Source organism: Tenrec ecaudatus, chromosome X (assembly GCF_050624435.1).
Source record: "Tenrec ecaudatus isolate mTenEca1 chromosome X, mTenEca1.hap1, whole genome shotgun sequence".
NCBI lineage: Eukaryota > Metazoa > Chordata > Mammalia > Afrosoricida > Tenrecidae > Tenrec > Tenrec ecaudatus.
In genome coordinates, this window is record NC_134548.1 from 103,864,931 (window position 1) to 103,891,544 (window position 26,614).

At 36.5% G+C, this 26,614-nt stretch overlaps 1 protein-coding gene across 2 annotated transcripts in view; it reads left to right on the forward strand.

The window, feature by feature from the left end:
- DIAPH2 (diaphanous related formin 2) overlaps window positions 1–26,614 on the forward strand; it is a 925,981-nt gene that overhangs the window by 237,305 nt on the left and 662,062 nt on the right. For both annotated transcript variants that reach the window (XM_075539526.1, XM_075539525.1), the window contains 4 exons: window positions 997–1,061; window positions 4,649–4,753; window positions 11,070–11,366; window positions 16,591–16,705. In XM_075539526.1, coding sequence (XP_075395641.1) covers window positions 997–1,061; window positions 4,649–4,753; window positions 11,070–11,366; window positions 16,591–16,705 — 582 coding nt within the window. The remainder of the gene's footprint in view (window positions 1–996; window positions 1,062–4,648; window positions 4,754–11,069; window positions 11,367–16,590; window positions 16,706–26,614) is intronic.

Consider the following 26,614-nt stretch of genomic DNA (forward strand, 5'->3'; position numbering starts at 1 on the left):
ATATACTCTAGTTCCTCTATTCATTGCTGATTGATATTTTGGTTATTTCTTGCATTTATTTATTGTTAAAAAGCTGTTGTAAACATTCATAGTATATCCTTTTTTTCTCCATTTCTTGGTGGTAAAGAAACGCAAGTGGTTCAATGCTTGGCTGCTATACAAAATATCAATAGTTTGAACCCAATAGCTGCTTTGAGGTAGAAATATGTACTTTAAAGATTTATATCTTTTGAGAACCCTATGGGGGCATCGTACCTTATTTTATTATAGGGTTCCTAAGTCATAATTGATAAGGCAGTCATGGGTTGAGTGTTTGGGTTTTATGGTAAACAAAGGTACAATTGAAAGATGTAAAATGACTTTATATGTAACAATTAGAAATACAGTATATCTCAAAATAGGTTATTTAGTGGTTTTATAACATTCGAAATGGTTTTTTATTAGCAAATTATACATACCTACTGTATTTTCGAGCTTTTGACTATATGTGGACATTTTAAATTTGTGTTTATGTATATGATACAGTATTACCCAGGTTTAAAAGAAAGAACTTAAATGCAGTATATTCACTTGGATGAAACCTGAATTAATGAATGGTTTTTATCTCCTTGTATTTTAAAGTATCATTTTGTGATGATGCAAGTTTTAAACATGGAATCTTGGGCACTTCTCCACCCATAATTAAATAAGAAAATCATTTTAAATAGTAATTCTCTAATTGTAGAGTTGAAGAGTCTTCCAGTTCTGTTAGAACAAGGGTGCTTTGGCCAGATAGACACAGGGATGCCTCAACAAGCTTAGTATTGAGTTCGTTGATTACACTAAAGAAACAAAATGGCACCGTTCACATTTTTTGCACAGACTAGGTCAGTTTTCCTTTTATAGCAACTGATACAAAACTCAGAATAGCTATAATTGAATTATAGGTTGGCAACTGTCTTTTGACCACAGAGACAATATGATGATGTCAAATTACCTTTTGATCAATCTTTATAGATTCTTGTGTGAATAAAGCAAAAGTGGAAGAAAGTGAACAAAAAGCAGTGGAGTTTTCAAAGAAGGTAAGATTTGTGAAATACTATCAATAAATGGGTAATTTAATTTTATCACAATACATAGTCAATCTTTTTTTCTGTATCTGAGACTTTATAAATATGGTTTCACTTATATAATATTTTATTAGCCTGGATCCAAACCATTGGCATCAAAGATGATTTCTTCCTAATAAAATAAGGTTACTTCTGGTCTCTCATCACCATATTTGATTTAAAATTTATGAAAAGCACTACATATGATATTAAAATGATAAGCGAACTGAAATTAGGTCACTGGAAGGAACTAGGTATAATCAACCAAAATAAATTTCTCCATTGCTTTCCTGTAATGCTCACCCATAATAGGTAGTTCCTTGGAGAACTGGGGGAAATTTAGTTAGTCCTACCTGCTTAGGCTTTTAATTGAGTCCTATTGTCAGGAACAGAATGGTGCGGTGCAATCATATTAGCTTCTTCCAAACGTTTCATTCATGTATGAATCCTAAGATGCTTTAGTGCAGCGCTTGTCTCCTGTTGGTAGCAGGGATAACGCTTGAAGCACACAAATCTAAAAGCTCTTAGTTTTCGCCTTTGGACAGCAAGATAAAATGCATACTTATTGCTGTCTCTTCAAAGTTATGACTTACCTTGAGATTAGAGAATCACTTTTGCTATCACTCTAGAAATTATAGAGTATTACTGATATTACTTCAGGGCATCTGAAGAAATGTCTTTGCTCTTTCAGTTACTAGAGTAGATTTTAAGAGCTTGAGTATAAAATGTTTGTGTGAAGCTGTCATTTTTATTGGCGCAAGAAAATGCATGCTTTTTGATTAATAGACCTTTATATTTCTAATGTTCTTATTTTAACTACCTTATTTAAACTGCCTTTGAAAGTCTTTGAATCTTCTTAATTTTGGCATGGCATCGTGATTATATACCACAAAACTGGAGTAAATAGTGATTATCTATATAATATGCCTTTTTTACAGCATAAATTTGGGCAATGAAATACTAAAGATTGTTGTAAAAACACAATCATCTGTGTTTGGAGCTTCATTCTCATCAGCAACATTGAAAATGGAAAGATGTATGATCTAGTGTTTATCTGCTTCCCGCACTCCCTGCTGTTTTGAGTTACATTGAAAGGCAGTTAAGTCTAAGCTTTGTAAAAAGTGTGCAATGGTAGGAGATTGCTGCATACAAGTGGCTTTTCCACTATTAGTTGTGACTTTAAATGAGTCATTTAATCTCCTTGGATCTTAGTGTATTTATCATTAAAAGACAGGATCAGATGAGTAGACTGTTAAGAATACCCTTTTCAGCTGAGGTATGGATTTCAGGCTACTGTGATACTGCCTTTGTGTGGTTATGTCTCATTAATGTAACTTACAATTCCAAGGAGAACGGCTAGGTGTCTCTATTCAAGTGGATCAGTAATCCATTCAGAGAGGTGAATTTGGAACAGTGTGCCATATGCTTGTCAAACACATTGGGAAAAGTTAATTTTTTGAAGAGGGATGGTAGCAGATTTAGGTAGACGTTGAGAATTTGTTTAGAGGTTCTCTATCTTGCTGACCATAGGACAAACAGCCTTTTATTGGGGAACATTACCATCTTAAATGGGCATATAGCTTCGTGAAGGATGTACATGGTACAGTGAAGGAGGAGGGGGATACCTGTCTAGCCAGCCAGATCAGCCCTGGTGCTCAAGGCGCGACAGATGTCACAGGCAACTTGTCTTCACATCCATAGTTACATACATCTTAACATGGAGAGTCGTGAAGTGGGATAAGGCTCAGGTAGGAATAAATTGATAGATTGTATTTCAAGTTTGATTAAAACACTATCGATCTGAAGAAAGTTATTTCAGAATTCTCAAAGTCCAAAGCCAGTCTGAGAATGAATATTTATTAACAGTAGACAGGTAATTTACATACATACAAACCATTGGTTTAAAGATACTGAGTTTTGCGATCAAGACCACAATCAAGTTTAAAATAGTCTTTATTCTTGTATTCATTTTTATTAGCTCGATATTCACCCCTAACCTCCTATGCCATAACCCTAAGAACCAATTCATCCGATTACTTATCCTGGGTTTCATATAAAGAAAACCGTACTAACAAAAACCACACACACACACACACACGCACACATAACATACAGAAATGCCTTAATTCCACGGAAAGCAGAAAATAATTTTAAAAAACTTGACAAATTAAAAATTAGGTCAAAAGGGAAAACAAACAAAAATTTGTTAAATTTTAATCTCACTTTATCAATCCAGGTTCCAGTGCACTCTGTCCAAAGGCAAGCCTAGCCACCTCACTTGTCAATGGTCAGAGGGCATGCACCAGATGCCTACTCCATGTGGGGATTGTGCAATGAATTTGGGACTTTCACTGTCGCCCTGATCTTTCTGCAACCCAAGTGCCTAGAATTCAAGGTCAAATATAATTCCCTCCTCTTATCTTGGATTCTATTACTTTAAATCTTTGGATAACACTGGCTATTGCTTTCCTACCTTGTGGACTTAGCTGACACCTCATTTGGAATTCTTCAAGTTTGAAGAAAAGCATTTACGGCCCCAATAGCTACTCTTTATGATTGCCTGGCACCATCTGATTTCTTCCGTCCAGTGTTCCCTTAATTAGGGTAACTTATTGAGTAGGAGAGCACATTGTAAGAACTGATTATTCTTCTGTTGGAGATTACAGTTAAGTGCAAGCTCAAATCCATTCTTATGTCTGAGATTTGTGTGTGTGTGTGTATACTTCAACAAATTATAATGGCAATTCTAGACGGGAAGATTATTTTTAAAACTAGAAGTAGCATAGGTGCAGTGGTATTGACAAAAACCAAAACAAATTGATATATTTGGCTGTGGCAATTGAGGTCTGACTGTAGTACAGAGTATCAGAGACTATTTGGATGGTGTCTTTGATTTTTAGTGCACCTTAATTTAATATCTCACTTCTCATAATATTTCATAAACATATTGTGGTTTCCTATCTGAAGGCAAATGCCTCTATGGCATAAATAGTTCATTCAATTGTACGCGATCGTGAAGCGCTTCTGTGGTGAGGCTAACAATTAAGTATGTGGTAGAGATACTCTGACTTGTTTTAATGTTCATGTGCATGCCTACAAATGTAGTTTTCTGTCAAAGTTAAATGTAGTTTAGAAGTTGATCTTATTGACAGGAGTTTTTGTTATTTGAATTTTCTAATGTATTACATTTAAAAGTATGGGGTGAAACATTAAAATCAATTTTTTAAAACCTAGTTTTCAACAACAAAGCAACAAGCTTGCAGTATGTATGAAGTGAAACCTCTCGGTCTATGCATTTTTTATTTCATTTTTCCATTTCAGAAGTGAATGTGAATTTTTTCTCCTTGGGTCAGGGGCACATATGTTCATAACTAACAGTACTTTCACCAGGATTCACCCCTCGAAACGAGGGTCAATAATTGCCAAGAAAATAATCACGAACCCTTAATTTGTTATGTAGTGTAGGCAATCAAAAAGAAAAAAAGTACTTCATTTCATAAAAATACAGCTTTCTTCAAACTATTTAATTAAGGGTACATTTATGGTGTTTATCATTGCAGTTCGATGAAGAATTCACAGCTCGACAGCAAGCTCAAGCTGAGCTTCAAAAAAAAGAAGAAAAAATCAAAGAGCTTGAAACAGAAATCCAACAACTTCGAACCCAGGTAATGGAACAAGATATAGACTCTTTGTCATGTCACAGTGACGTATGTGGTAGAAAACTATCTTGCAAGACAGACAGTACAAATGCAACCAGAAGCAGACTTTTTTTCAGTTTAACATTGTCGTTTAAATGCCTTTATAGAGTTTATTTTCCAGGACAATAATTATTTTAATGCTAGAGATAAATAAGCCATTAGTTATTAAAATTATCTGGGATATTGGCTAACTGGTCTTATTACCACACAAGCAAAAATATTTTTGAAATGATATCTTCATGGATGATTTGCAAAATAAAATAAATAGTATTCAAAACACACCTTGAGTTGCTCATTAATTTGAAATGTTCAAAAACATTTTGAAACATCTTTTAAATCGAATACCATAATTTCACAACGTATACGCGTTGCATTTTTATCTACATTCCCTATGGGGAATTGTTCCTAAATATATTTAAAAGTTCGAATAGGGTGTCTAGCTACAGAGCTGGTTAAGTACTCTTCACCACAGTTTTGGGGCTTGCATGAATACTAAGACATTAAAGATTGCCTTTTAACATTAGTGTATGCTCAATAGGTGCTTGTTGACTGAATTAGTCTGTTTTCATCAGTCTGTGGAAAAATGATTTCAGAAGTCACTTGAAAATCCTAAATTAACCAGTACACTTTTTCCTACTTTTTATTTATTTGCCTTAAATTTGATAATTTCTTTTTGCTATTTAGCACTGTGTGTATGTCTTTCTTTTTAGTTTAATCTTTTTTTGTTTTTTAACAAACTCCTTTAGTCAGTTTCTGTATTTTGCCTATTGTATTTTAGCCCATAACTGATGGCATTCTCAGCATGTTACTCTTCACTAAGTTTCTGATACCCTATGAAATATCACAAATTCTAATTCCACCTTTTAGAAATATTCCAGTTTTCTGAGTTTATCTAATATATTCACCTCTTTATTTCGATATCTGATGTGAAGAGCTAATAACATGTTGAAGTTAAATGTATTGTTAGTGATCTCCTATTTTTCTTCAAATCAGCCTGTTCTCCAGTGTCCTTAATTTTAAAATTCCCTACAATTTTTCTTATGTGATTGAAACGGAAATTTTCTTTGTCTTTTCTGTTCCATCATCTAACAAATCAAGCTAATCACTCTTAGGCTGGGACCTTTTCTTTTCTCTTGAATTAAAACCCACTACCACATACTCAGGTCTATAATCATTAAAATTGTTTACTAACCCCCCTCCCTTCCTCCTCCCACCTATAATCTTTCTCTTAAAATCCATCCTTTATGTTTCCTCAAATTAATCTTCCTAAAACACTGCCCTGATTATTGTCACTGCAGACTTTAATATGGTCAGTGTTTGCCTATTGCATTCAAGATTAAATAAAAATCTCCTTACTTTTAAGGCTTTCAATCATAGCCTCTCTTATCTCCCCTTTCCAGCCTAGTCGCTGACTGCTTTCTTAACTGCAGCGTGTGTCAGAGCCATTCCTGTCTCTGCAGTTAGAAATTAGTGTCCACACACTTTTTCTTCTGCCTGCTATTCGTAGACATTAGTTACAGAGATGCCAATAGAGCTTCCATAAGGAAAGTGTTTTCATAATAAAAGTAATTTTATAAGCACTGTATTGTCATCGTGGAAATTCTCCATAATCATTAGCATATTCAAGAATCTTCCACACCCTACATTGAACACACACGTCCAACTCTTTCTTCTTTTAACCTTCTTAAATGCATTTGTCCACAGAACAGAACCTTTATCAGAACACCTGTTAGCTTACATGTCTGGAAATCATTTCATGGAACTTAGCTTGAGAAATATTGGTTTGTCTTATTCTCTTTTCAAAGTGTCTTTCCTTACCCACTTCTGCAAGGACAGGCTCCATTAGATCGCCTTTGGAAATCTTCGTGTCTTTTTAAGGGAATTTCTCTGAATAACTATGTACTCTTTTAGATCTCTTATCTTGAATTTGTTACATAGCCCGCTGTATTTCTTTCTCTTTAAGCAGTTTAGAGGGCAGTATATTTATTTCTATTTAGTATTTCTATTTGTACTCTTAATCTTGTGCTTTTTAAAGCAATTTTATTGGGACATAATCCAAATATCATATCTTTTAACAGTTCAATTATATCAAGAAGAGTGTACAGTCATTACCACATTTTCTTCTTTCTTGAACTCATTAGCATTAGTTCTATTTACCATACCTCCCTGCTGCACCCCTAATGAACCATTCATTCAGTCACCATCTCTGTAGATTCACACATCTGGACTGCATATACTGAAATGCATACAGAATCCAAAAGAGAAGTGTCCAAAAGTTAACAACAATAACAAAATAAAGCTGAGAAAACCCCAGGTCAGAGGGAAAATGTGTATTAAGTTCTAGAGCAGTTTTAAAAAGGGATCTGAAATGTAACCTTGTTAGATTTTGACCTAACTTTGTCTGCCATAATCCACTTTCTAAAGCACTCTGTATGATAACAAGGATTTTCACATCCTCGGTCCATGAAGAGATCACTAAAGATATGGATGCTACAGCAAAATGTGGTGAAGAAACTAAATGGTGCCCGGTTATCAGAAAGAATAGCTTCTGGGGTCTTAAATTAAAACCTTATCTTCTGGTCTAATCTGATTTGTAAAGTAGAATTGGGGTAATGATAAGAGCCCAAAACACAGGGAACCCAAGATAGATAAACCCCTCAGGACCAACAATCAGAATAGAGAAACCAGGGAGATAAGGGTCATGGAGAAAAGGGGAATCAATCACTAGGATCATCATATAACTCCCACCCAGGTTCACGATCAGCAGAAAGGTGGTTGAAGGGCAGCGACATAGGACAATGCAAGATATGAAAATAATGGTCTTTAACTTATCAAGAGTTTGGGAGGGGGTGCATGTAGGGGTGGGTGGGGCAAAATGAGGAGCTGATAGCAAGGGCTCAAGTCGAGAGGAAATGCTTTGAAAATGATGATGGCAGCAGATGTGCAAATGTACTTGACACAACAGATGATGTATGGATTGTGATAAGAAATGTAAGAGCCCCCAATAAGAGTATTTAATTTAAAAATAAATAAGTAAATAAATAAAAACCTTAACTCCAAACAAGTAGCCAGCTAAGTGAGGCATGACCACCAGACTGTGTAATTCAAGGATCGTGCATAATATAATCCAAATTCAATGGAGACAATGGTACCCGAGTTTAAATTGTGAGCATATGATTTGCACAAGGTTATGGATGACACTGGTAGCTCTGGATCCATTTGGGGAATCCACACATAGATGAGCATCTGGTGATTTCCGGTTGACCAGAAGTGAGGGAGGTGCATAGCCTTGTTATCAGACAGTATTGTAGAGACAATTATAGTAGATATAGCCAGATTAAAATGCAATATCTCATTTTATTGCCCTTTCAACTCATTTGAAAGTTCTCAGTTTAATTTTAAAAAGTGTAAGGGAAATACATTGATTAAGCCGCAGGTGAAGAGTATGTGAACATACTCTTGTTTTTTAAAAATAATTTTATTGGTAGCTCATATATTATAATAATATAATTCAATTACATAAAGCATAATTGTACAATTGCTGCTACCATCAGTTTCAACACAATTTCTTTCTTCTTTAGCTCTTTGATATCATTTCCTCTTTATCACCCCCCCTCTGGGAACCCTCATTATTATGTTATTAAAAATATATATATAGTCATATCTTATGTCATCTAATGTATTTGTTTACCTACAATTATGTTATTCATTCTCCTCGAATATGGTTATACAGACATCATTGCTATCAGCTCCCTCCACCACACCACCTCATCCCGGCCATGTTCCTGTTTCCTCTGGGAATCACTGCTCCTGTTATGGTTTCTGAAGGGTTTTCTATCTTGGCTAGGACTGATGAAATCCAAAACTATCCTCTAGTACTTTACTATTTCCTTCCCTTACTACTATGGTCTTTGTTTTGCCTCATTAATCTTGTTAGGCCTGCCTATGTTCATTTGTATAATTAAGATGCCTAGTTGTATGAAAGCCAAGATATGTACTCTAGTTTTCATTCAAGCTCATAGTTCACTAATACAAGTTTTGCTCTTTAGTGAGTCGATGCTTATTTAATATTAAATTAACTGTAAAAGTGAAAAATCATACAACACATTTTATTGCTGTAAATACATCAAATGAAACACTCATTTTGCATGTCACATACAATAGAAAGCTGTAGCCTGGTTGAATCACTGAATTCTTATATCTTCAAGGGCAGAAAGTAAAAATGCTATGATTTTATTTGGAAGGGCTTTAACATTTAAAATAAACATTACTTCTTTAATCCGTGTAATATATAGTTGGCTTAAGTAGAATTTGTGTTAAATAGTAAAATTTTTATAGTATTCAGTTTAATGACATTAAAAAATCTAATAGGTTTTAAGTCTGACTGATGTTCACACAGCATATTCCTTTAAATTTTGTTGTCTCTCGAAAAAAATCGGATAAATATTTTGCCCTTTGATTTCTTTTGAAAAATTCATTTGTCTCAAAATTTGCTGGGTGAATTCCTAATTTCTTTAAAAACCTCAGGAAAAAATATGGCAATTTTCCTCAGGATTACTTTTGTGTCAATCAGTTTTTTAAATATAATTTTACTATATTAGAAATACCTTGAAAGAGCTTTGCATTTAATTTCTGCCTAACCTTAGGAGAATTTTGTCATTAGTTACATACATAAATATACTTCATTACTTGTATATGTACCTATTTACAAAAATTTTATTCATATATGAATAAAATATTTGATCAGTGGTCCATGACTATTCTGAAAAGTTTTTCCTGGATCATGCCTACCTATTTAATGCTTTTTAACTATTTAATGTTCTAGTAAATATTTTGATTCTTTTAACTGATTGTGCTAAAATTATGCTACAATGAAAGAGGGCTTGATTTATTATTTTGTATTTATTAGAATAATTAAATAATGAAAGTGGGAAATTTATATTAATAAAAATAACATCACTTTCTCTCATACAATTATCATGAAATTTCATTAGTTTTAACTATTTCTAATGCAAGGCCAAGAATGATTGTTCAATGGTAGGAGTTTTTAAGGAAAATTTCATTTATTTTGGAAAGTGAGTTATTCTTGTCGGTAGTAGGATAAAATAAACTAGTGCAAATTAGTCATCACCAGAGAAGACATGCTCTCTCATTTGCCATCCATTATCATTAGAGAATGGATTTAAAACTGCTTTCTCATAGTAAATATATGCTTTACCTGCCCTAGAGTTCAATCCTCGTGGCAAATGATGTGTATTCGTGAGAAGAAGCTCCTGGGTAGCAGAAATAGTTAAGCGGTTGGTAGACTATGAGTTAAAAGGTTGGCCTTTGAAAACACTATGGAGAACAGAACATAGAGTCAAAATAGACGCAAAGGCAAGTGAGGAAAATAAGAGCAATCAGTCTGCTACAAGAGAAGGAGGCCTGAATTCAAGCCCTTCTTACATTTCAGTCTTGCGAATTTGGTTAGTCTCCACTTTTCCTTCCAGATTTCATGTCTTCATCTATTAGTAGGAGCAGCAGAACTACATTTTTTTTAATCTCACAAAAACTAGGTACTGTGTAGTCAGTTCTGTTCCATTTGTGTTATAATGGAATTACATAGCTTCCTAGTGTTTTCAGTGACTGGTGATTTGTAATTAGAGCACTTGATGTTCCATGTGAGGCACTGCTGGGTGAATTTCAGACTGCCAAATGTTTGCAGGACAGTGGATCATTTACCCATTTTTGCCACCCAAGGACCTATCTGCCTTTGTTACAGGGTCGTAATATGAATCAAAAGAAATTATAGATTTAGAAATGTTGATGAACCTGCTCATATACTACAATGTCATTGGGTGTTCTTTAGTATTAACTATTGGTATTAGGACATGGCTAAATTACTGATGCTGTGAGGCAGACATCGTGAAAGCTAATCGGCTGTCAAAAGGATCAAATCCATGATCTCACATTAATTATACTATTCAACAACCCAACTAGACTATCCTGCCTGATCCATACAGAGTACCTGTTTATTGTATATGCTTAGAACAAAGCATACTTTTTCATGGCTTTTGAAAAATATTCCAAAAATTTCATCTTTGCTAACATTGGTGTGTTAGAAAATTAGGCATTGTCCAGAGGTTTTAACACTTATCTGAGGTTTACGTATTTTTCAGCATTTAGATGTTGCTGAATTAAATAACATGTGATCTTAAAATAATTAAACTCCATAGGTTTCCTGAGTTGTATTTTTGGGTTATATTTTATCACTAACACTTAAACATTGTTATATATATTTCAGGGTGCATCAGGACTTCCTCCTCCAGCACCTTCATTACCTTGTGTACCACCACCACCACCTCCACCCCCTCTGCCTGGAGCAGGACCTCCTCCGCCTCCTCCTCCTCCTCCACTTCCTTCCGCTGCAGGGAGCGGTGTACCTCCGCCACCACCACCTCTGTTCATGGGACCTCCTCCACCGCCACCCCTAGGAGGAGTTCCGCTTCCCCCAGGAGGACCAATTGCTCTACCTTACGGAATGAAAGAGAAAAAGATATATAAGCCTGAGGTGTCCATGAAAAGAATCAATTGGTCAAAGGTAATGCTATAAGTAGAGGGTTTTGCTGTGCTTTTCTTTGATTTTCTAGACATTGGGGAGCATTAATATGGTACAAAGCCTATTTTTAGATAGAAATCTTGTAATAATGTTTGAGAATATGACTGCTTACACTTGCTTTACTTTCCATAGTATTTAGAGAGTTCAAAATTTCACAGAGCAGTTTAAATTAATGTAGAATCAATATAAATCAATACAATGACTTAAAGGATGACATTCAGAATAATATATTCAAATGACAACCCATTTGCAAATTTGACCATTGTTAACTTTATGTAGCACAACCTTTTCATATGTAATCTCTTTAAAATTACTGAATCTCATTTATTGTTGCTTTTAGAGATTGCAGTTTTCTTTCGATTTAGTTTTAAACATGGAGATGGTGTGAGATCGTTGAACACATAGAGTGACAAAGCCTTATTATTCTCCTAATATGATGAGAAGTGTTTTCGTCTGCCACAAAAATAGGTTTTGAAATAGATCATTTAAAAAGCACATTATAAAAGTTGATACATTCCCTATTAACCAGGAACCACTAATCTTTTTTTTTTATTTTAACAATTTATTGGGGCTGATACAATTCTTTTCACAGTTCATACATATACATACATCAATTGTATAAAGCACATCTGTACAGTCTTTGCCCTAATCATTTTTTTCTCTTTTCTTCTTTTACATTTTATTAGGGACTCAAACAACTCTTACCACAATCCATACATATACATATATCAATTGTATAAAGCACATCCATACATTCCCTGCCCCAATCATTCTCAAGGCATTTGCTCTCCACTTAAGCCCCTTGCATCAGGTCCTCTTTTTTTCCCCCCCCCCCTCCCCATTCCCCCCTCCCTCATATGCCCTTGGTAATTTATACCTCGTTATTTTGTCATATCTTGCCCTATCCGGAGTCTCCCTTCCTCCCTTCTCTGCTGTCCCTCTCCCAGGGAAGAGGTCACATGTGGATCCTTGTAATCAGTTCCCCCTTTCCAAACCACTCACCCTCCACTCTCCCAGCATCGTTCCTCACACCCTTGGTCCTGAAGGTATCATCCACCCTGGATTCCCTGTACCTCCAACCTTCATATGTACCAGTGTACAGCCTCTGTCCTATCCAGCCCTGCAAGGTAGAATTCGGATCATGGTAGTTGGGGGGAGGAAGCATCCAGGATCTGGGGGAAAGCTGTGTTCTTCATCGATAATACCTCACACCCTAATTAACCCATCTCCTCTCCTAAACCCCTCTATGAGGGGATCTCCATTGGCCGACACTTGGGCCTTGGGTCTCCACTCTGCACTTCCCCCTTTATTTAATATGATATATATATATACATATATACACATACATATATACATATACACATATATACACATACATACACACACTTATATCTTTTTTTTTTTGCATGATGCCTTATATCTGGTCCCTTGGGCACCTCGTGATCGCACTGGTCGGTGTGCTTCTTCCATGTGGGCTTATTTGCTTCTGAGCTAGATGGCCGCTTGTTTACCAAAGGCTTGAAGGTGAACAAGCGGCCATCTAGCTCAGAAGCAAATAAGCCCACTAATCTTTTAAAGAAAATATAATTACCCACACCACTATTTGGAGGAAATAACTCATCTAAGGTCAGAGCTGCAGTGATATCTCTTGGTGCTTTTTGGGTAAATATTTAGCATCCGAATGATGCCAAATCAACTTACATTTTAATTTTATTTCCTTGAACTTTGTGTTCTTTTAGTGTTTTGTAATCTGTTTTCTTTTTAGTTTATTCGTTTATTTGCTTCCTCGTTCCTCCTTTCCACTTCATCCCCCATGAAAGTCAAAGCTTGTTTCTTTTATGTCTGAAAACGTTTTGCTGCATTTTATTCTCTCATATTAGTGGTCTCTTACACATTTTGTCTTTATGTAATTAAATAACCTCAAGTCCATCAATCTCATTAGGTACTTGACTATTACATCAGTATTCATTAGCTGGGTATGGTATTCCATAGTGCTTGTGTATGCCATGGTTTATTCATCTGTTCCTTTACTGACAGGCATTTAGGTTGTCTCCATCCTCTTGCTATTGTGAATAATGCTGTCATGGACATGGGAGTGTATATATATATATATTCATATTTTGCCTCTTATTTAATTTGAGTATACAATAAGTAGAGAGATCACTGAATGCTACAGTATATTTTTTCCCATTTGATTGAGGAAGTGTCAAGCCAGTTTCCACAACTGTTGTACATATTCACAGTCCCCCCGACAGCTGTCCACCATTCGGTATTTTTCTTTTTCCATATTTTAACTTGGTTACCAGTGTCTATTTGAGGTGGTATCACATTATTGTCATGATTTGCATCTCTGGAACAGCTAGTGATTGTATTTATATATTTGTGACTTGCCTGAACATCATCTTTGGTGAACTGTATATTAATGTACTCTGTCAATTTTTATTGGATTATTTTGTCTCTTTCTTGTCAAGGTGTTGTATTTTTAACAGATTTTGAATAAGAGTGGCCAAACCCCCCAAAAAAGCATAACTCCCTTCCCAAAGATATATATATATATATATATATATATATATATATATATATACACACACACACACACACAAAAGAACATTATCACCTTAAAAGTACTCTCCATTACACGTAATACATCTGTCAAATCTCCAATTCCATTCTTGGAAACATTTTTCAAACTCATCTGTTTGGATGGCTGATGGCATCTCCTGGGTTTTTCCTTCACCTCTTCTACATCATCAAATCACTGTCCTTTCATGTCCCGCATCATCTGCGAAAACTAAAAGAAGTTGCGCAAAGTGAGGTCAGATGAGTCAGGTGCATAGGGCAAGAAATCCTGGTTTTGTTTTTGGTTTTTTTTTTGGGGGGGGGAGGGCTTGGCCAAAAATCGGCACACTGAAATGGCTTTGTGAGTAGTGCATTGTGATGATGGCAAAAGCAGTCCCCCATCTGCCAGAAATCAGGCATATTTTTTTGTCAAACACTGTTTTGCAATCATTCCAGAATTTCTAAATAGAAAGAGTGATGAACAGTCTGACCTGGTGGCACCAAACTCCAAATGCATGATCATCCTCACACCAGAAACCAAAGGAGCATCATCTTGATCTTTGATTTCACTTGAGCTACTTTGGGTGTCTTCCACTGGCTTGACTATGTTTGTGTTCGGAGTTGTAAGAATGGCACCATCTCTCATCACTAAGAATGGCCATGGGGAAAAGCCTGGGTTACTTTGGATCTGTTCTTTTGAAGCATGGCATGTTTCCACGTGGCTCTTTTTCCTGGTCTGTCAGAACCTGAGGCACAGATTTCACAGTGAGCCTTCTCATTCCCAAATATTCCATTAAAATTCCCTGCCGCGAGCTCCACAGCAGTCCGGATAACTTACCTATCTCTTCAGCGGTCCATTGTTGGTCTTTCCACACTAGTGCATGGATTTTGTTGACATTTTTGTCCATCCGGGAAGTTGATAGACGACCAGAATCTAGTTCGTCATCAACCTACATTTCACCTCTTTTGAAATGAGAAACCCACTCGTACACTTTAGTTTTTCCCATATCGCGGTGCTTGTAAACTTTGTTCAACATCACAAACGTTTCTGCTGCATTTTTCCAAAGCAGGAAAAAAACAGTTCACAGCCACACGCTGTTCTCTTAAATTGGCCATCACAAAAAAGAAGGTTTGAGTGAAACTGGTTTTACAAAAAAGTTCCCTGTGACCAGAGAGTACTTAGCGAGGAGACACCACTGGGTGCACTAACAGAGCAAGTTTCTGGATGCTCACCTAGCGGGAAAAATGCATACTAAGAAAGCTCTGCCCAGTGGAGCCTTTTCCCCTTTTTTGGATGGTGCCCCTCGTATTCATCCCTTATGTGATGTCATTTCCAACAGTATTTTTCCATTCTGTGAGTTCTTGTTTCACTCTTAGATGGTCTTTTGCTGCATGCACACTTGTGTTCTGTGAGTGATTTGCATTATGTTTGATAGTGTGTTCATATCCTGTATGATGGCCATTAAGTTTGTCCCTGTATTTTCCTTGATGGCACTTATTGTTTTAAAGTTCATGCTTATGTTTAATCTAAAAACCTTAATCATGTTGAGTCTATTTTTGTGTATGGAGTGAGATATGGTTAATGTTTCATTCGTCTGTTTGTATTCCTTTGTCCGTTTAATGTGTTTTTGCCCTTTTTCAAAGATCAGTTTTCTGTAGGTGCATAGACTTATTTCTGGGTTATCTATTTTGTTACCTTTGACAAGGTATCTGTCATTCTGGCAGCACTAATCTCTTTTGACTATTGTGGCTATTGTATAGGTTCAACATCAGTGTAAAATATCTCAACTTGGCTCATTAGGGTAAATGAGGAATTGAATTGTAATGGAGTCCTTGTGTAGGAATCAAATAAAGGTCTACCAAAATATAGGCTGTAGAAGCTGTTGGTCAAGTTATCTGTGTAAATATGGTAATAAATATGATTTAACATGGCATTTATGTATTACAGAGCATTGTGATACACCGTGATGAGGATAGTTCTAATATATGGTTTCAGTAGTAGGTATGAGCATAATTTTCTGTGTCTAGGGTTTACATTTAGTGTTGTCTACTCTGTTCTATTGTAGTATCTAGGTGACCTGAGTTTATGTCCCAGCTCTGAAATATGTAAGTTGTGTGATATTCAGCAGACGCTGAAACATTCTGAGTTTCAGTTTCAAAATCTTTCCTATGGATAGAATAAAAAGGACCTTTTGGAAAGGATTGTTTTTTAAGACTAGACAAATTTATATACGTAAATTATTTAGAATAGTACCTGGCACATGTTACAAATGTGTAGGTATCAGCTATCATCATGGTGACTAATTTCAAGCTGACCTATAAACTCTTAAGTTCGGTGTCAGCATTCTCATTAAATGAAAATCCTAGACCAAAGAGTTAGAGGAGGCTTTAGTCAATTATTTATAGAAAAATTTATATGTAATTTGCTATATCATGCGTCATTGTTCGTTACCTTTATCTACACCATTTAGATTCTAAGGTATTCCTAAGATGAATATATACAAGTGTAAATTGGACATATTGTAAATTTGATCTCTTGGATCAAATTAAAACTGTCATTCAACCTTGCTGAAAATGATTATTTTGGAAAATTAAATCTGAAATAATAATCAAGAAACATATCTATTATTTATTTTTTATTTTCTAGATTGAGCCCAGGGAATTGTCTGAGAACTGTTTTTGGTTGAAAGTTAAGGAAGACCAGTTCGAAAATCCAGATCTTTTTGCAAAATTGGCACTGAATTTTGCTACACAGAAGAAAGGTACATTTTACTTATTTATGAATTTCTGATTATGCTATATTTGGATTCATCATTTTGCTAAAAGTTTCTAGTTGTGTGTATGGGTGTACTCCGCTCTGCACTGGGCAGAGTTAGATATAAATATATTAATGCCTGAATATTATCTCTGTTTTACCTAATGTGAAGCCTATCCTTTAAGAGGATGGCACTGTTTTGCTCTGTTGCACAAACTTGGGTTGCTGTGAGCTGGATCTGATTCCATGGCACCTAACAACAATAGTTCATATTGTAACTGTTGGAGAAGCGCTTTTTCCCATGAATTTCATGTTCTGTCAGTGTTACTGTCCGTCTCAAATTGTGAGTTTCTGTTTTATTGCTTAATGTTTGTACTGTGTGTCTTTATAAAGAAGTTTCCATTTTTACATTGACGCAAAGGTGTTCAAGTTGTTGATTAGACCTAGAAAGATAATAATAGAATATTTATGGGGCAGAACTTTGAGTGAAATTAGAATATAGTCGGTGTCATGGTGCTTAAATAATCTTACCCGTTATATTTGCACCGGTTCTTCTAGCGTAGGTAATAGGAGTCCTCATGCTGCAGTGAGCAGGGCTACGATCCACAGGGTCAGCAGTTTGAAACCACTAGCCACTCAGGGATAAAGACAGGGCTTTCTGCAAAGCTACAGTCTCAGAAACCCACAAGGGCAGTTCTACCCTGTCCTGTAAGGTCTTCATGAGTTCGTATGAACTAGATGGCAGTAAGATACAAGTAATATTCAATCTCATAATTAATAAATATAGATTTTGAATTTTGGGACTTTATTTTAAACTATACTTCGCCTAATACAAAAATGTTGGTCCAGGTAATCTGATTTGATACAGAGAAGTTACTATGTTTCACACTCTCAGGCACTTGAAATTAGTATCAGTACCACTCATTTTGTCTGACTCGTCATACAATGTGGCCGGGAATGTGAATTTTTGGAAGATTCGGAGACAACTACTGCTAATTTGTGGAGTCATCTCCTACAAATAGTCTGTGCTTCTGACAGCAAGTGCATACTTATTATTTTGTTTAAAGTTCCAGATGTTTTCTCTTCTTCTATTGTATGTATTATTCCTTAGCATCATACAACAGCCACAGTGTTATTTTTATTTGCTGCTCATAATTCCATTTTCTGCACACATCTTGATTTGTTTGGAACAGTCCCCCTATAGATGGGCGTTTAGATTACTTTTGTTTCTACTTCACATTCATCATTGTGTATTTATTTCTTTATATGATTTTGTGAGTTTTTATGATTCTTGAAGTGAAATTGCTTGATAATGCTATGCACTAAAGATTGTAGACATATTGCTAAATTGATTCCCAAACACTTTGACTGAGTTTGATGTCCCAACGTAATAATGTATATGAGTACATTTTCTTCCATAACCTTTGCTCACATAAGAGGTGAAGAACAGAACTTACCTCAGCAGACTCATGTTGTGCTTGTCCTTCTGTGCTTGGCTCACTTCACGTAGCATGATTTCCTCCCGTTCTTCCCATGCAGTGATATGCTTCATGTGTTCATCACTGATTTTTAGCGATGCATAGTACTCCATTGTATGTATGTACCACAGTTTTTTAATCCATTCGTCTGATGATGGGAATTTGGATTTTTTCCAACTACTTGGATTGTGAACTGTGCCGTGATGAACATTGGAGCACAGATGTCTGGCCGTGGTTTGTTTCTTGCCTCTTCTTGATATATGCCCAGTAGGGGGATTCCTGGGCCGTATGGTAACTCAATTTCCATCTGTTTGAGAAATCGCCAAGTCTGTTTCATAGTGGCTGTACATACCTACAGGTCCACCAGCAGTGGATGAGAATTACTATCTCACCACAGCCCCTCCAACACTTCTTGCTTTCTGATTTTTTGAATTGAGCTATCTTTGAGGGTGTTAGGTAGTATCTCATAGTTGTTTTGATTTGCATGGGGACAAATTAAGGGGAAGGAAGAGAGAGTGGAGCACATCCTAGCCCATCAGGCCTGGAGGACGATATCCCCGCTCTGAACAAACAAATGGACAGACTGGACTATATGGCTGATCCAACAACGAGAAACACCGTCCCTTGATGGCCTATGGCCCTAAAGGGGACAACACTGGAGACTCAGTGTCAGACTGGCCCAGACTGACCCTGTGACACCGAGGAAAACCACTAAAAGTGTGTAGCAGAGCAACCGTGGGAGCAGAGCAGGGAGCCCCCGAGGGAGCACAAAGGACAAACTCTGGGGCCAAAGCATAGTACCCCATGGGACCTGACTGAAGGACACACCTAGAGATCAAAAATCAGACCTTGATCTATTTGCAGGTTTTTCTTTCTTTTTAATTTTTTCTTTTAATTAATTTATTCTTCTATGGGTAATTGGTTTCCTTTTTTGTTATCAATGATGTGTTCGCGCCCATCACCTATCTTGCTATGGCTTGATTTTTGGTGCATATTATTATCTCTACAGATCTATCTCGATAAGATAGACTGGATGAATAGTCTGCAGGAGAAAACAACGGGACCAATGGTTCCCGGGGGACATGGGAGAGGGGGAGGAGGGGGGAAGTAGGTGTTGGTGACCAACCCAGGAACAGGGGAGCAGCCAGTGATCCAAAATCAGTGACAAGGAGGGTGTGAGAGGCCTGGTAGGGATTCAGCAAGGGCAAGGTAATCAAGAGAAATTACTGAAACCCAAATGAAGGCTGAGTATGATAGTGGAACAAGAGGAAAGTGTAAAGAAATAGAGGAAAGAACTAGGTGACAAAGAGTATCTACAGGGGTCTAAAGACTGGAATGTACATATGTAAATATATTTATCTAAGAGTGTGGGGAAACAGAACTATGTGCATATATTTATAGGTTTAGTATTAAGGCAGCATATGAGCATTGGGCCTCCACTCAAGCACTTACTCAATGCAAGAACACGTTGTTCTATTAAACTGGCATTCCAGGATGCACACCTTCCCGACACGAGTGCTGAAGAAAAATGTGTGCATAAGCAAACATGAAGAAAGTTGATGGTGCACGGCTATCAAAAGATATCGCACCTGGGGTTTTAAGGGCTTGAAGATAAATAAGCAACCATCTAGCTGAGAGTAAAAGCCCACATGGAAGAAGCACACCAGCCTGTCTGACCACGAGGTGTAGAAGGGACTAGTTATCAGACATCAAAGAACTAAAAATCATATCAGTGGGTGCCCAGCTTCCTGATAGAATCAATGAAGACAAAATGTGTACATAAGCAAATGTGAAGAAAGCTGATGGTTCTTAGCTATCAAAAGATATAGAGTCTGGGGTTTTGGAGACTGGAAGATAAACAAGTGGCAATCTATTTAAGAAGCAACAAACCCCACATGGAAGAAACACACCAGCCTGTGTGACCACGAGCTGTCGAAGGGACCAGGTATCAAGCATCAAGCAACAAAAAATCATATCATTGGAAATGTGTGAGTTCAGGGTGGAGACTGAAAGCCCATCGGTAATGGGTGAGTGCAGAGTGGAGACTCAAAGCCCATAGGCAGTCAACCGGACACCCCCTTACTGAAGGACTGTGGGGAGGAGATGAGCCAGTCAGGGTGCAGGGTAGCAACAATGAAGCATATAACTTTCCTCTAGTTCTTAAATACTTCCTCCCCTCCCCACTATCATGATCCCAATTCTACCTTATGAATCTTGCTAGACCAGAGGATGTACATTGGCACAGATAGCAACTGGAAACACAGGGAATCCAGCACAGATGACTCCTCCAGGACCAGTGGTGAGAGTGATGATGCCTAGAGGGTGGAGGAAACAGTGCCTAGTGGGTGGTAGAAAGAGGGAGCTGATTACAAGAATCTACGTATAGCCTTCTCCCTGGGAGATGGACAGCAGAGAAGAGGGCAGGGGGAGATGTCAGACAGTGTAACATAATAATAATAATGTATGAATTATGAAGGGTTCATGAGGTAAGCGGAGTGGGGAGGGAGTGGGAAAATGAGCAGCTGATATTAAGGGCTCAAGTGGAAGGCAAATGTTTTGAGAAAGATGATGGCAACAAATGTACATATGCGCTTGACACAATGGATGTATGTGTGGATTGTGATAAGAATTGTACGAGCCCCCAATAAAATTATTTTTTTAAAAAAAGAGGTGAAGATCATAAATCATTGTTACTTTAAAGTGTGCTTGTAAAATTATGTTTCAGGATAAGGTGTTTCATCTCTTCATAAACAATCTGAACTTCTTTTCATCTGGTGGACGTGATCCTCCTGTTCTCTGCCCATTTCTGGTTGAGCTCTTGTACTTATTGATATATCAGTATCGACTCAGAGAATCACAGAACCATAATCTTTCAGAAGTTGACTGCACCACATCCTCTTCATTTCACAAATGAAGAAACTTAAGTTTGAAACACACTGGGAAGTATCAAATCCATTGGAAAATTTTAAGAGAAATTATGAAATAGAGTGAGGAGTCAGAGGAATAGGAATCCTTCACATTTGGATTCCATCAGTGAGATTTATAATCTCTGAAATGGAATTTTCTCACCCTTAAAATGAGTAGAATAATGTTTACCTAGAGGTATTTTCATATTTAAATGTGTTTATATTTTTACAGCAAGTAGCACAGTGGTGAGATACAACAGTGACTTACTAAATGTTAATCCTTTTTTCTTTCATGTACCTTGATTGATTTGTTCGTGTAAGTATAAATATCATTAGAGTTTTATAAATTTTATTTTTTGTTGTTGAAAATAGGCACTGCAAATAAATACACACATTCAGCAGTGTCTGCCTGTACTATTTAGTGACATTGATTAGTCACTTAGAGAAGTGAAACCATTCTCACGGTTTTTTTCTAAGTTGTTCCTCTGTCATAAATCCACTGCATATGAAGGTTTCTGTAATTTTTTGAGTTGGTGTTACCAGGTTGATCCCGTGTAGCTAGTTCTTAAAGAGTATGTTGATCACGAGTAACTTTTTTTTTTAACTCACTGGCATCATGCTTTTTGGGATATTGGCATACATTATCGTGATTGGCTGTGAAACGTTATTCATGACCAATGTGATTTTTCTATCACTCTTTTTGCCGTCCATTTGTCCCCTGGTATCCCCTAATAATTTTTTTTCTTCTAAGGATTTTACTTGTCTTTTTATATTCATAAAATCCTGCAATATTATTCATTTTATAATTTTTTTGTTCAATATGATGTCTAGTGGCTGCCTTGCATCAGTCCTCCCATAACAATTTGTACCATTCCCGTAACAATTTGTATCATTCCCGTAACAATTTGTACAATTCCCGTAACAATTTGTATCATTCCCGGAGACCGTTACTGCATGGAGAAAGGGGTGTCAGGCTTGAAGGGAACTCTCAGAGATGTTCCATTGTTTTCAGAGACCTCATTGTAGTATGTTGGCTATGGTTGGAATCTCTACTCCAGCTGTATGTTCTTAGTACTCTAGCAGCTACCTCAGCCCATAACCCTCAGTGCTTACCACAACTGGGTGCCCTGTAGAGCCAAATTGGCTTCCTAGAATCTGGTCCTATTGGCTTCAATGGCCTGACATATGGGGTGTTTTTGAGAGGTAGGTAGATTTTTGAGTTTGCAAGTAGATTTCACTGCAGAGGATCTTTGTGGTGCAGAGTAGAATTGTACTGTAAAATGTGTTGCTAGGGGAGATGCTGGCATTCTCAAAGGAGACCCTTGCGAATGTCTGTGCTGTTGATTTTAGAGTACAGGATGGCTGTGTGGTGGTTATGGAAATAGGGACTTTGTCTGGAAAAGCTTGTCACGTCACTGCAGCTAGCAGCCTGCCTGACTCGACGTGGTATAATGATGTTGTGAGTGGTTTTGGGGCCATCAGAAAACTGCCTCCCTGTGAGTCCCTGCCCCCTTTTATGAACCTTAATTCAGAGTCCTGCAATGCCAAGTGTAGCTTCCTTTCTTTTCTCATCATATTGCGGGAGAGGGTCACATTTTGGTCATTTAACACCCCAATTTCTTAGAATCCCCATGATGCAGTGTTTGTGTAATGATTTTCTAGGATGATATAATAATATGTAACTCTAGTAATAGCTAACTGAATGGCTTAAACCAACAGAAATGTAATATTTTACAGTTCTGGAGACTAGCAGCTCTAATTCGGGGTACACAAACTTTTAGATTGTAGTGGAAATTCGTCTTTGTCTCTTGCGGCTTCAGGTTGTCCCCTGGGTTCTTTGACTTAGAGCACCATCACTCCAATCTCTACCTCCATAATCACAGGATATTCTTTCTATATGTCTGTACATGTATTTCTTCTCCTCTTTTGATTAAAAACACAATTTCTAATGTACTAAAGCCCACACAACTGCAGTATCCTCTTGTGAACGTAATTGATTATATCTATAAAGATGTCATGTTCATCTAGTCACACCCATTGATCCTAGAGGATGTCTTGGGTACATCTTTTTGGGAACTAGGAATCAACCCATACTAGTGTGCCAGTGTATATTTTTCCCTCCTTTGAACTGTTGTTGTTGTTGTTGCTGCTATTTTGTTTTGTTTTGTTTTAGCTATTGACACTTAATATAACGGATAATTTAGCAAGAGAATTTCCTGCTTGTTTGTGCAGCATCTGGTAAAGCTAATCATTTACAATAGAAATAGCTCTTACTTCTGCTGCCGGCACGAATCCAACCAAAGTAAAACCAAACAAAAATCACATTAAGGTTTCGTGTACTCACTGCAGCGATTGTTGGGTTTTCTTTAACTCATAATTCTCTGTGTTATACTAATTTTACCTTGCTTCCAAATCAGGACAGAGGAATCTTTTCAAATTAAGCATTATGGCAATTCTCAGACACTTACAGCAAAGTGATAAAACTTATAATGATACACAGCAGCAATTAAAAATTATGAAATAAGGCAAAATAAAATCTCCTTGAGCCTAAACCACACTGCCCTAACTTTTTCACCCAAGGCTACTACTACTTTCTTTGCCATCCATCGACGTTCCCACCGTTTCATTCTAAAACGAGCAAACGTAAGCACCAATTCTAAGACCCTGTGTTCTAAATGCTCAGAGTACCTCCCCCTAGTGCAAGGGGCTGGGAAACTCAGGTCTGTCGTCTCCATAAATTTTTGGCAGAGTTTTGCTAGGCTTTACTTTCTAGGAAACATTAATCGAGAGTCTAAATTGGCTTAGGAGTACTACATGGAAAGAGTCTTTTAATATATTCGAGTTTGGGTACCTCCAATGTATAAATATGTAAATCATTTAACATGTAACCGTACCACAACACTCTGCATTCTATAGGATTCTGTACTCTTAAAGGCTTTAGAGGTAATTTTATGTGTGTTTGTTTTTTGGTAAAAATATACAAGAAGACTTCAAAAAGTCTGGGCAAATGTCATTATCTTTCAACCTTTCCATAAACTTTTGGAACCCTCTTCAGATAAAACATAACATTGGGAATGTTAACCTTATTTAAAAACACACTTCAGTTATATTAATTATATTCATCACGACATTCAACTACCATCATTACTGGTTTCAAGAGCCCTTAACTGAAGCGCAATGTTGCTTAAGCAATACGTTCTATGTGCTTCCTGTGTGCCACCTGAGCCAGATCAGGCCTGCAGCGTGATGAAACGGGGGCACGGGGAGACGATGGTTATATGGGACCTTCACATGGAGTTTATTCTGCTGACATTGGGGGTAAAATCATTTCATGATGATTTAGCATTCCTTCAGAGCACAGTTGATAGAAATGCACAAGACTGCAACATTGACACTTAATAAATTATCAGTAGACTAAGCAAGGTATGATAATTTCCTGAATGGTACAAAGTTTTAATCTCTAAGATTTCTTCTGGTTCAAGAAGTTTATGTCCCATGCTTATCATATTTAGGTCTCCCTTAGTGCCCATAAGGATACTATATCACTAAATTCTCTGTGGATTATGAATATTTGTATGCATTTAGTATATGTGTGTGTATGCAGTTGTGATTTTTGTCTTGCAGTTTTTTGTAGTTTTAAATTCAGTTTGATGATATTTAGAGAAGTATGACTATCAACGTTATGATGGCAATGTCATTTTCCTTTACGAAATCTACAGTAAATTGTGTGTACTAGTAATATTATATAAGAATTAAGTACTGATAGTTACTATTAACTGAAGTTGAAATAAAGATAAAATATGTAGGTTATAACTGCTAATTCTAATTAGAATTTCTAGGGTTCTCTAGAGGCTTCATGGAGAACAAAGATAGTGTGTATGATACTTGTAAGCATTTTCTTTGGTTTTATTGTTGCTTGGAGGAAATATAAGATATAAACATAAGAGGTTAATAAAATTTAGCTTCTTCAATAAATATTTCTGCAGTGCAATTTAGTTTTAATACTAAAAGAAAATTGAGGTGTTATACATATTTCCAGTGCATATGAAAGTCATTCTGCAATGCTTGAAATATTGGGCATTGCTTGAAAATTATGGAGGAGGAAGAAGTATTTATGTAAAAGTGATTTTCCTCCAGCATTGTATTTTAAGTTTTGTTATTCAGTTTCAGTTTAAACTGTTTTCCTTTGAAAATACTCACATTTGCTTGTTTATTTAATACAGTCTTTTCTATTTAGTGAAGTAATGAATATACAAAAGAGTGAAGAAATCTAATAGATCACTCTCTTTTTATTATGGAAATTCTTATAATTGGGGTGAAACTAAAGATATGTCAATCTGAGTGCACACTTCCTATAAAATAATGGAAAAGTTTCTGGGGAGATGGTGTATTAACAAATAACTTATTATTATAGTGGTACAATGTGCATGCTTCTTTAGTATAAGCTTTTATACAGCAGGGAACAAATGAAGGCTGCTTAATTTTTCCTTGCAATGAACGATAAATAAATGTACTGAATTTACCTGTACTTACTTTTGATCATGTATGTCACATCTGAAGTTCTTTGGATATCTGTATCTACGTATAAACTTAGTATCTTTACTCCTATCACCCTTTCATTATGAAGTAAAATATTTTCATCATAAAGGCAGCTAGCAATGTCAAACATATTTTCTAACACCCAATTTTAATTTCCTATATATACTACAACCCTTTGCCATTGAATCAATTTCAAAGTGTAGGGTTGCTAACCACAAACTTGGCAGTTTAAAACAACCAGCTACTCTTTGGGCAAAAAGATGAAGCTTTCTATTCAGTTTCCAATGGCTCCATATCTGTACCAGATCAGATAGTCTGATCTATTTTCTTTGGAGTTGCTGTTGGTTTTGAACTACCAACAATTTGGTTAACAGTCCAAAGATTACCCAACATTGTCACCAGAATACCTTTATATAATGCCAATAGCGAGTAACTTCTGAGCCGCAGATCTGTGTCATTGTTTTCCGTATTGTAAGTTGTCAGCTGGGTACTGTTGTGTTGGTTTCAACTCATAAGCTCCTTGTGTATTACAGAAAGAAACACTTCCCAGTCCTGTGCTATCCTTACTGTTTCATATTTGAGCCCATCGTTTTTATTGTTTTAATTATAGACCTGGTGTATTGTAGAGAGAACTTGAGAACAGAGTATCTTCAACTTTTCAAGGGACAGAGTAACCTTGGGATTGGCTCTATTCTTATATCAGTTAAACTAAGTGGTTTCTACTCTTACAACAACCATCACTACTAATACCACTAATGACAGCAATCCTAAAAATAGCAATAATGACACATTCCTCAAACGCTTTATATGACTCACGAACTGTGATAAGCATTTTGATTCCCTGCCTTTTTTGTTTAAGTACAACACTGGTTAATATTAGGATTATTTTGTAGGTGAGGGACTGGTAACCAAGAGATTAAACATGTCTTGGTTACTTATCTTTGTCACTTGGAAAGTGACAAAGGTAGAATTTATTTGAATCCAGGTTTGTTC